The 12,514-nt window shown below is 41.2% G+C and overlaps 1 protein-coding gene across 3 annotated transcripts in view; it reads right to left on the bottom strand.

Moving 5' to 3' along the window:
• Positions 1 to 12,514, bottom strand: part of LOC105008063 (dolichyl-diphosphooligosaccharide--protein glycosyltransferase subunit STT3B) — a 127,861-nt gene that overhangs the window by 61,726 nt on the left and 53,621 nt on the right. For 2 of the 3 annotated variants that reach the window (XM_029122877.2, XM_020050474.3), the window contains exon 2: positions 4,593 to 4,701. In XM_029122877.2, the coding sequence (XP_028978710.2) occupies positions 4,593 to 4,701 (109 nt within the window). Of the gene's footprint in view, positions 1 to 4,592; positions 4,702 to 10,720; positions 10,737 to 12,514 lie in introns of those variants that run through there. The other variant, XM_029122878.2, reaches the window with a different exon arrangement.

The raw sequence follows: 12,514 nt of genomic DNA, 5'->3' as shown, positions 1-12,514 counted from the left end.
CTGACAAGGACTTCATAAAAGCATGGTTTTGAAAGGAGGTGATTTGTAACATTTTATTACCCATACACTTCTGCGCATCATGATGGCAGACAGAAAAGAAATTACAATAAAAAATTAAAATAAAACATTCAAAAAGGCCCTTCATACCTAATAGCCTGCGATCAAAACAGCTGAGGGAAGCACTTCTCACATTAACAGTCTAATAGTGTGGTAAAAAAATAAATAATACTGCTGGTTGAGGGTGGTGGTTGGAGGTAGCCAACAGTAAAAGTGAGCAAGCAGCAGAATTCTCTCCCAAAAGTACTGAACCTAGGTTAAATCTCCTGTCATTACACATAATTTGCATTTTGCATCGCCTTCTGCAGTCGGTGTTAGAAGCGTCTGACCCACCTGTTGTATAAACCTGACTGACCTTCCAGTGCTAAATGGTAACCACATTGAGCGGCAGTATTGTCCACTGCCTGCAGATTTAGGTCTGTTATCCACAGGTTAGGAAGTTTCGGTCTCTTGTGGACACCCACTTAACTATGGGGCTAACACTTAGCTATAGATGTGAGGCCTAGATTTTGTCGCAATAACATAATCTGCTAATGCAATAACTGTGACATAACAGACAGTACTGATGTGTCTGGCTGTCTAAGCTCAGAAATCAAAATCATGGACGCCGATATGCGCACACATTTTATTCTGGGGCCGGTCAATGCAGTCTTGGAAAGTTCTGAGACTGAAATTCACACAAGCACTGTCAGTTGCTCGAGAATGTTTCATGAGTGGAGCAGTTCTCGAAGCACGACCAAACTGTTTCTTGTGACAGATATGGAAATGTGCAACGAAAGCCGATAGGCTGTGGGGATAAACAAACACTGATGTATAGGCAAATTATTCATGCAAATTCATGAACTATCCATTTGAATGATTTCAATGTTGGCCTTTCCAGACACATTTAAATGTGAATTTCTGACTCAGTGGACAGCTTCATGTTCCAAATACAGTGGGATCTTAGCTTTTTACTGTGAATTGCCTATAGGTTCTTGTCTGAGTAACAATCATTAGACAGCCCAGTGGTTAAAGTTTTGGACCAATCATGAAAGGTTGGAATCCCCAAAGTAAAGTAAAACCAGCTGTAATTTTGCCCTTGAGCAAGGCACTTAACCACTGTGTAAAAGCGTAAAATAGGATTTTGATTTAAGACTGCTCCTATTCAGTTTGACTGAAAACTGCACCAATTTGGGCTAATTAATTGGAAATGTCAGTATTGGACCTAATCTACGAGGCGCATCTCTCAAACTGTCCTACAGTCAACACTGTTCAAAGCAGGAACCCAAAAAAAACAAAACAAGAGAAGCTGCCGCACCAGCTAGAGATTGAGGAAACCAAGTGAAGGTTATGTACAACCAAGGCTTACAAAAATGGTCGCCTCATTAGCTACTGTGACAACAATACAGAGACACACAGGCTGGGAGGAGGAGCCGGGTCATATTTTATTCACTGCGCTTCAGTGCACAGTTTAGAGGAAGTCCAAAAAATAGAAGGCTCTGTTGAAGTGGGGTGCATTTGATAAAACCTTTAAAATCGGGAGGTAGTAATTCAAAGAAAGAAGGTTGTGATTCCCAAACAGCTGCTTGTGTTGGTAAACATGGCCGCAGCTGCCATGGGGAAACCGGCGAGTTAACAGCTCACTGTTACAGCCGGAGCATGACCACACTGCTCTGTTCCCGGGCCAAACGCAGAGGGAGCCTGGGCCGATATTTATCTGCTAGAGGTGTTGTTCTTCGAGCAAGCTTGCTTTTACGAGCTGTGACTCTTGACTTGTGTTTTCGATTTGCCTGCACTGTTTATGTTCTGGGTCAATTTAACCCAGACGGTAAGTACATCAAGTTGATACATTGATTTAAACTTCCCAGGGCGGAAAAGGTCGTATTTCATGTTCTTCCTCCATCACTTAATAGACCGAACTGATCCAGTTTCAGAGACTCATATTTGACTACTGTACTAATGTTGTAAATCTGATTGTGAAAATTCGGAAATGTTTTGCTAATTTGTCACAGAGATTAATGCTACTATCCATCAGCCTATGAACAAAGGTAAATGTGCATACATCCTTGATTCCTTTACTGTTTGATCTTTACTGAACAGAATACCATATATCAAGCATAATTGTCAAGGTCATTCACCCTGAATTACATGGAGTCATGAGTTAAAGAACAATTGAATCAGATTCAACCTATCATGCAAACACTGCATCAACATTCCCTTCCTTAGTTGATTCATCAAACATTTGTGTTAAAATTAGTTGTCAAAATCCCACTGCACATTTTGTAATGAAAACATGTATTTGAAAGTAAACTTACAGTAAAAAGTGTGACTATACAATAATTTTATCAGTAGGTTTGGGGGAAATGGATTGCATTAATAAGTGTTCCGAAGCACATCAAAGACAATTTTAATTATATGTAATTAAACACAACACTGCCTAATTCCCACCATAGCCAGCTGAATTTGTGAGATATACACTACCATTCAAAAGTTTGGGGTCACAGAAATCTTCTTGTTTTACATTAAAAAACATGCATGAAATTAGTTTGAATAGGAAATATAGCAAAATGAATAGGAAATACAGTCACTGACAAGGTTAGTGATTTAAATAATGATTTAAATTGATATAATTGTGTCCTTCAAAGATTGCTATTGTCAAAGAATCCTCCATTTGCACCAATTACTGCCTTGCAGACCGTTGTCAATTTGTTGAGGTAATCTGAAAAGTCTTCACCCCATTGCTTTCTGAAGCACCTCCCACAATAAGGAATGGTTTGATGGGCACTCATGTACATTATAGTCAAGCTGCTCCATCAACAGCTCAATAAGGGTTGAGATCCGGTGACTGTGCTGGCCACTCCATTATAGACAGAATACCAGCTGACTGCTTCTTCCCTAAATAGTTATTGCATAATTTGGAGCTGTGCTTTGGGTCACTGTCCTGTTGTCCACAGGGTATGGCATGGCATTGTAAAATTGAATGATAGCCTTCCACAAAATCCTTTTTACCCTGTACAAATCTCACACTTCAGCACCACCAGAGCACCCCCAGTCTGGGGGCCATCACATTGCCTCCACCATGCTTGAGAGATGGCATCAAGCACTCCTCCAGGATCTTTTCATTTGGTCAGTGTCTCACAAATGTTCTTTGTGACTTAGATTTGTCTATCCATAACACTTTATCAATATGTCCAGTGTCTGTGTTCTTTTGCCCATCTTAATCTTTTATTTGTACTGGTCAGTCTGAGATATGGTTGTCTTTGCAACTCTGCCTAGAAAGCCAGCATCCTGGAGTCACCATTTCACTATGACGTTGAGACCGGTCTTTTGCAGGTACTATTTAATGACGCTACCAGATGAGGATGGGTCAGGGATCTTTTCTCAAACTCATGTATTCATCTGATTGTTGTGCACTGGGGCCTCCCACTCTTTCTTTTCTGGTTAGAGCCAGTGTGAGCTGTTCTGTGAAGGGAGTAATACACAGAATTGTACAAGACCATCAGTCTCTTGGCAATTTCTCCCAGAGAACAGAAACATTTTCTCAGAACAAGAAATGTTTCTGGCTATTTTGAGCTTTTAATCAAACCCACACTTGCTGGAGCTCCAGATACTCAACTAGTCTAAAGATGTCCGGTTGTATTGCTTCTTTAAACAGCACAAACCATTTTTACTGTGCAAACAAAATTGCATAAGGGTTTTCTAAATATCACATGGCCTTTTAAAAAATAAACCTGGATTAGCAAACACAACATGCCAGTGGAACACAGGAGTGATGGTGGCTGATAATGGGAGTCCATACGCTTATGTAGATGTTCCATTAAAAGTCAGCCTTTTCCAGCTACAATTGTCCAACATTCACAATGTCTGCACTGTATTTCTGATTAGCTCAGCTGACCCCTCTCGAGAGGGGTCAGCTGAGGTGGCTTGGGCATCTGTTTCGGATGCCTCCGGAACGCCTTCCTGGGAAGGTGTTCCGGTCCCGTCCCACCGGGAGGAGACCCCGGGGAAGACCTAGGACACGCTGGAGGGACTATGTCTCCCGGCTGGCCTGGGAACGCCTCGGTGTCCCCCCGGAAGAGCTGGAGGAAGTGTCTGGGGAGAGGGAAGTCTGGGCATCCCTGCTTAGACTGCTGCCCCCGCGACCCGGCCCCGGATGAAGCGGAAGAAGATGTATGTATGTATGTATGTATGTATATTTCTGATTAATTTGATGCTATTTACATGGACAAAAAAGATAATTTTTAAGTGACTCAAAAATGTTGAATGTTAGCTTACTTTTTATTTTCAATTTGGAACAATTGAAAGTCAAGCAGAGACCAAGCCATGGATTGACAGTTCAGGCATTGTCTCAAATAAATTCAGCAGGGAACATGCCAAATGAAATGCATAAATGCAGGTCATAAGGAATTCAGACGCAATTATGGGATCATCATGGTTGCACAGCATTGTCCAATTACACTAGTCATAGTTTTAACCTTATTCTGAACAAGTCAAAGTGAACCAGAACGTTAAGGGGGAGTTAAGTTTGAGTATTGCAGGGTTGGGGTTAAACTTACCGTTCCTCCCACAATCCTACCCAAAGGGTACCACGACCTCTCGTCGAACCAGTTGAGGAACTCGTAAAACCCATTTGTGGTGAGGTGGTGTGTTGATCTGTAGTTGAACCTGTCAGGAGATTGAGAAGATGTCTGTGTTAGTACAAGGCAAATGCAGTGGCATACAGTTGCCTACAAACATCTAATTTGCTGTGCAAACATGATTTGGAGAGAATAGCGTTATTATTTCCAGATTCCACAAAGTCAGCCAGTGTGGCAGCACATGCCTTGTATCATTTGAGAGAGTAGGCAGTAGAAGCCTCTGCTTGGCATGCAAGACTTATACTGATGCCAATAACTCCTCGGTCAACCGTAAGTTCAAACTCATTCATAATTCCACACTCTCACAAAGCCATACTTCTAACAGTGTCCCAGCCAGCGCAGGTTTAAGTGGCAATAAGAGAAATAGGCCTTTGAGAATGAAATCGGAAAAAGATGTACCTCAACGAATTATGAACTTGATGTCAACCAAAGACGTTTAATGATTTACAGTTATTAAAGCGCCGAAAAACATAAAAAAGGTGATGCTGGGAAGACAACTTCCAGAGAAAAAGTGACCCATTCAGAACAATTCATGGACAGCTTCTCTGCTCGCCTCGTTAATCCATGTGGGTTAATGGGTCCTCTGTGGAATGCCCATAGGCCCAAGACGTCCTTGAACAGAGTCCAACCAAAGCACAAGTTTGAAGGACAATTACCGCCTTTAACTGACACTCCGGAGACATCCCAAACTTCAGAGCAAACAGAGCTAGCTTGGTCTGCTTTAGAAGCTTTTGCTTCTTACTCTTTAAAGGCAAGTGCAATGACTTCTCAAAATGACTCTGAACTTTGAAGCAAACATTTATATGGGGCTGTGTGCAATGATTCCATCCTAGGACAAGAGTAGGGGTGCACGATATATTGACTCAATACCGTTATTGCAATATAACGTTGTGCAATATCAATATCGAGTTAAGCTAATTCCGGATATATTGAAATGGCTAAGAACCACAGTGTATAGGAATGGAAGCAGAGTAAATGTTCAACCATGCCATTTAAAATCTGCATTTTAGGATACACTGAGGCAGGAAATAATTGCGTGATTATATTTTTTTTTCATGAAAACATCAAAGAGATCAATAAAATAAATTGCGGTGTAATTTTTGCCATGGTCCTTCTTTAACAAGCCCTCCACAGCACGTAAGGGCCATTTGAACAAAAGATGCACAAGTGTTCCTGCAGATACTGACATCTGTACATTAGGAGTGGCTAAATCAACACTGTGGCACATTCTGAGAAAAAAAGAACACACCGGTGAGCTCTGCAACACAAAAAGGCCTGGACGTCCATGGAAGACAACAGTGGTGGATGATCGTAGGATCCTTTCTATTGTAAGAAAAACCCCTTCCCAACATCCAGCCAAGTGAAGAACACTCTCCAGGAGCTAGGCATATCATTATCCAAGTTTACCATGAAGAGAAGACTTCATGAGAGCAACTACAGAGGATTCACCACAAGGTGCAAACCATTCATAAAGCTCAAGAACAGAAAGGCCAGATTAGACTTTGCAAAAAAACATCTAAAAAAGTCAGCCCAATTCTGGAACAGCATTCTTTGGACAGATGAAAATAAGATCAAACTCTACCAGAATGAAAAAAGTGTGAAGAAGGCTTGGAACAGCTCATGATCTGAAGCATATCATCTGTAAAACATGGGGGAGGCAGTGTGATGGCATGGGCATGCATGGCTTCCAATGGCACTGGGTCACTAGCGTTTATTGATGGTGTGACAGAAGACAGAAACAGCCAGAAAGATTTCAAAGACAGCGGTCAAGGGTGAAAACAACTGTCCACTGACCGAGATGACGTCAATTAATTTGAATGTCACTCAAAAACTGTAGAATGACATCAACTGACCTACAAAAAGAATAGAAAACAGCAGCTGGGGTGAAGTGCACGGCGAGGATGGTTCAAAACAGGCTCCTAGGGGCAGGGCTGAAGTAGTACAATGCTAGAAAAAAAACTTTTAATCAATGAGAACTAAAGAAGAGCCAGGCTGAAGTTTGCAGAAGACCACAAGGATTGGATCGTTGAGGAATAGAGTATGGTAATCTTCTCTGAGAAGTCACATTTTCAGCTTTGCCCAACACCTGGTTGTCTAATGGTTAGATGGAGACCTGGAGAGGCCTATAAGCCACACTGTCTCACACCCACTGTGAAATTTGAATCGGTAGGATCATGATGATCTGGGGATGCTTCAGCAAGGTTATCCTGGAAGAACACTGGCTTCCTTCTGCTCTGACAATATTCCCCAAATCTGAGAATTGGTTTTCCCAGCAGGACAATGATCCATGCCAGACAGCCAGGTCAATCAAGGTGTGGATGGAGGACCACCAGATCAAGACCCTGTCATGGCCAGCCCAATCTCCAGACCTGAACCCCATTGAAAACCTGTAGAATTTGGTCACCAGCCATCAAACAAAGCCTAGCTATTTGAATTTTTGTGCCAGGAATGGCATACAGTGAGAGAAATAATTATTTGATCCCCTGCTGATTTTGTACGTTTGCACACTGACAAAGAAATGATCAGTCTATAATTTTAATAGTAGGTTTATTTGAACAGTGAGAGACAGAACATTTCTGACATGCGTTTTTCTGGATTTCTTTGTTGTTATTCTGTCTCTCACTGTAATGTGACAATGTTGGAGAGCATGCCAAGACGCATGAAAGCTGTGATAAAAATGACAATATTTTTATTTGGAATTTGGGAGTAATGTTGTCAGCCATATAGAATGAAACAAAACTGTTCATTTTACTCAGTCACATACCAATGAATTATAAAACCAGAGAAACTGATAATTTTGCAGTGGTCTCTTAATTTTTTCCAGAGCTGTATATTGACATTAAAATAATATATTTTAGGCCATTTATAAACTGACTTAATTCTGGTAGTTCTCTATTAGTGTTGTTTTGTACCGCTATTTTACATGAATATCTATGGTGAGTGTTGTTTGTTGTCCCCCAAAAAGGGGCGCCAATGTGTTGCGAGCCAAAGTTCCCGGATGTGCTTTGTCTGATGTATAGGCATTAGACCAGCAGGCATCCCGCCATGGATGAGGTTTTCATATGCTCACTGGCGTAACAGACATGAGAAAGAGAAGGGTGCAGTACAGTCAACTCCACAGGTCACTCTTTGGAATTGATGTGATGCACATCACACTGAAATAAAGGCATCCATCCCTGCAACAGTTTAAGATTGAAAACTGAAACAGCCCTGGCACGTTCATCAGCAAACCTAAAGCACAGTAGAAGCATCTTTCACCAATACTTTGTCTTTCAATAGAGATTTTAAGGGAAAGAGTGAACAAAAGAGAAAACAGCAAAGGAGAGTGAGAGAGTGTATGTGTGGGGGGGCAGAGGGGGGTGGGAGAGTGTCACAGAGCTGCTGGAGGGTGCTCAGAGACACGAGCAGCACACGCATATCCCAAAATGTCTGGCATGTGGAGCAGCTCATTAATCAATGAATGGCACTTTTTTCCCCTGACAACTCAATTTAAGGACTCATAACTGCAGGTGGGGGAAGGATTCTGTGAAAAAGATAAAGTATTTGGTGGTCAAATTCTAAATAAGGACAGTCTTTTTTAAACTGACAGTTGTTTGCATGGAAGATTTTTTAAGTAGACCAACATTCTTCTGAGCACGCATAGCACTACAAAGACAACTTGGTCCGGTCAATTAAAATGCTGTCAGTTAAATGTCTTCCGATAAGAAACTTGTGTCCCCTCAGGCCTGCATCTTTGCAATCACTAGTAAATCTCCTCCTCCTCAACAGCAGGCGCAAGCACATTAAGGCCACAAGAGTGAAAGAATGGTGATGAAGCATGAAATCTGAGTGTTTGATTAGTCATGCCGGCCTGGACGATATCGGCTTTTAATTAATTGCATTGGCCAAAAGCTGTCAATTACCGGCTAAAAGAAAGCACACATTTTATTTCAGAGCACGTGATTTGCATTGACAAGCTGGATCTATCACAGAGGAGAAAATGGTGCATTCCTGTGGCTCCTCGCGCATTTAGATCACATTAATCTAGAATTCTGCGGTGGGTCTGAGACCAGACTCTCTCAGAAATCTGTCCATGCAGCTGGAACAAAATCACAACAACCATGAGCCAGCAAAACAACTCTTACCTAACTTTGGAGCACAGAGAGACGAAGAAAAACAAAAAACTTTTACATCAGGTCAAACACAGCCAAGTGGAAGAACTGCCCAGCAATAAGCCCCCCCGTGCCCTACCTAACCACTCACACCGAACACGGGAAAGCTATTGTTCATCAACTGTCAAAGCACAGAGGCAGAAATAAAGGGAACCACAGAAAGCACTTTAGAGAACGTCACCCGCCTCCTCGCCATATTCACAAAACTCATTTTCCAATGATCTCTTGGATAGCCGAGCAGAACATTTTATCCCTGCGTTTGTCACTATGATGGGACATCTAATGTGGCCTGCCAAGCACATTAGCAATTTAATGCCTAACTGCTGACAGAACATCGCCAAACCGCTAACTAGCAAACAGGTGAGTTTAGAGCAAAGCAAACCTCTACTGTTTCATTTCCCTTCTGGCCTGGCAAATTATTCACAGCAGTTTGTGCACTCGAGATTGGTTGTGGATGCCCTCAGGCATCAAAACTAATTAAAACTTGTGCCCTGTGGCAGATATGAGATCACCATTGAAATAAAAGACCCATTCAAGGCATGCAAAGGGTTTCCTTTATGGTTCGGGAACCGGTAGCCGGTTACACTGTGGTAACGATATAATCAAATGCATCGTAGGTTTGCCTCGCACATGGTGCCAGCTCACATTGCCTGCTCTGTTAACTCTCTATGGCTAGATTAGCACACATGTAAGTGAGAGCTTGGGGTCTTCAGAAAATTAACAAGGTGGTGTTACCGAACATTAAGGTGGGTTTGCCTACTCAATAATCAACATAAGGTATGGTGATTTCATACACAGTGCATGGATAAATGGAAGCATTTAAAACCCCAAATACAGCCTTGGGAAGAGGGTTATCTGCAACGTCAACAAAAAGATACAAACCCACAAAGAACAGGTAGGTAAATGACTGAGCAGAGAGTGGTGACTTCTCCAAAGAGCAAATGACAATAAAAACATTGGATTATGTCTTTAGTGAAAGCAAGCGAAAAACATCCTTTACTCCTCCACCATATGAAACAATGTTCAGAGTATTGTTGAGCTCAAGGAACAATTTAAAACCTCTTGAATGTAAATGAAGAAATTGAGAATTCCACCTATACTGCCATTGCCCATTATAACTGCAATTTATGTGCACATATATTGTCAAGACATGCACAGTGAAGGTATTCTGTATAAAATACACCTGGAAGTTTGAGGAATTCAGCAGAATGTAGATTGGAAGAAAGAAGGTTTTCGGACCCGAGCTAGAACACACAACAGTTTTTACTTTTTCTATTCTTTCATGGACAGGCTAAAACTCAAATATTGATATAACCAGCTTTACACACATCCTATGGTTAACCAAACATTTCAACATTATCAGAAAAAATTAAGTACTAGATCTGGGCAGCTATTTTAGTAAGTGGGGCCAAGTGTCCCTTTACTTCACATCTGTAAATTACATCATTCCACTCTTTGATGTACATCTGTAATGTTTTAAATGCTATTTGTTTAGTATAGAAACCAATTTTCTACAATAAAACACAACATTCTCATCCCAGTGAATTTCCTTGCGACCTTTGATCTATTGCGCATTGAGGATCGATAAAGAGGCACTCCACCGCCTGGGAAAATCAGCCTACCACAGAAGGGACCATCTAATTGGCTACTAGATTTGTCAATCCAACCTAAAGCTATGCTAAATTAGCCATAGCTTCAATGATAATGGAACGTTTCATGAAACTAATGCATCCACGCGTAATAACGCATACTGACCCCCTGGACAATCAATGTTTTATCAGTCATACATGATCGGATAACATTGCCAATAGGCTGGTTAAGGTTCTAAGGACCAAACAATTAATTTGGTACCGAACTGGAAGCTTTATCTCAAACACAGACCAAACCAGAGCTTACCTTTTAAGAGAAAAGTGTTCAACTTTCCAATAAAGATGGCGCCTAAGATGGCTGGATCGATGAAGTCCCAGGCATCCAAAATGTATGTCCTTATGATCGATTGAGTGTCTGGCTTCATTGCGAATTAAACTTTAGACTCTGTTTGTCAGACAGCTCCTCTGTTTCCAAATTGCAGCTGTGCCAGCTTGAGCCAGGAGGCATGCTGGGGAGGGGAGGGGTCATAAAAGTCTGTATGCCCATAAAAGGTAGTAAGACCAATAGCAAAGATGTTCTACTCTGCCGGAGAGGGAAGATAAACAACTACCGCAGCAACATTTGAAAGGTTCTAAAGGTTCTAACGTTCTATTACCCCAGATCTGGGGTACTTATGTTTAAGAGTAAAAAAAAAAACAATGCCCAGTTATCTAGTAGGGCTGACCTTGCTGATGTGACTAAACAACTGTTTAGTCGGTAGTCTTACGCTTGACAGATTAGTCTGTATCAGTTGACTATTCCACTGCCTGAAATAGTCATAATCCACATAAAACTTTGCGGCACAACTGGGAAAGAGTCTCTTTCTGTTCATACACTATAAATGTTTTCTATAAGGGATTCTCAGATCCACTTAAAATCGGATTGTTGTTTCGTGTTAGCCATTTTGATATAACCGTGTAAATATCAATGGTATAGGATAAGATAACTTTCATCAATACTGTCTAAATGTTAGCAAATTCATCTTTTTGTTGAGCTAATTGAAGCAAATATGTTGACAAACTTAACCGTGACTGAAGATATTTACACATCTGTCAAAACGCCAAGTTGGTGATGAGCAAAAAGACCTTATTTGAAGTGATAACATTTTTGCCCCTTGGTTTTATGAAGTGTCGAATATTTCAGTCAATTGCGGATCCATTTGCTGTGTAGTATAAAGATCACATCAGCAAAAGCTATATGGCTGAGATGATCACTCAAAAACCAAATGTATTAAAACATAATATTATCATTATGACCCCACACATTTCTCTGAAATCTAAAAAGTCTACAAAACAATAATTGACAGCCCTACTATTTAATCCAAACAGTTTTTCAAAACATGCCAACCTATAACATACCTTTGACTGGCATTAATATATAAAACACAGCATGAGCACATTATGGTATTGGACCAAAAAAGCTAAGCAGCAAATCCCATCAGTAAAGTGCCAGTATCGGAAAAGAAGACTGGGTGTAAATGTACGACATTCAGAGTTGCTGCCAAAATGATGATTGGCCCACCGTCCTTCAAATAACAGGATTACAACTGAATGCGTACCCCAGAATGGGCTTGCTAATGGTCATTTACGGGGCGTTCCAGTTGGATTACTACATGGTTGAATCATTACTACAGAGACCCAAGGGAGATTAAGGACCATCAGCTGAGGCTCCACCATTGGACCCAGTCTTGGCTACTTTCCATCCGACTCAAAGGCACTCATGGGGAGGCCACACCAGCCAGAGAGGCCTCTGCATACTCAGCTCGCTGACCTCTTGATCCTGACTGCATGCTAATGGAACATTTTACACAACAGGGTTAAATGACTGTGCGCCATCCTAACGGCCCGTCAAGTGATTGCATTTTTTGTTGGAGGATCGGCAACTTCATGGTGCTGATGCTACAGAAAATGAGTTGATCACCATTGACTTATATTAACTGCAATTAAATGCTAACCATTATACAGGCTTGACGAGGTTCTGTCATTGCTGATGTAGTGGTTGTTAGCTTGACCAAAAGCAGAGAAAAAAATTATTATAATACATAAAATGTGTATGTGACAA

The sequence above is a fragment of the Esox lucius genome, chromosome 10, assembly GCF_011004845.1.
Source record: "Esox lucius isolate fEsoLuc1 chromosome 10, fEsoLuc1.pri, whole genome shotgun sequence".
Taxonomy (NCBI): domain Eukaryota; kingdom Metazoa; phylum Chordata; class Actinopteri; order Esociformes; family Esocidae; genus Esox; species Esox lucius.
Note: the sequence above shows the minus strand (reverse complement) of the source record. Positions and strands in the feature narration are given on the sequence as shown.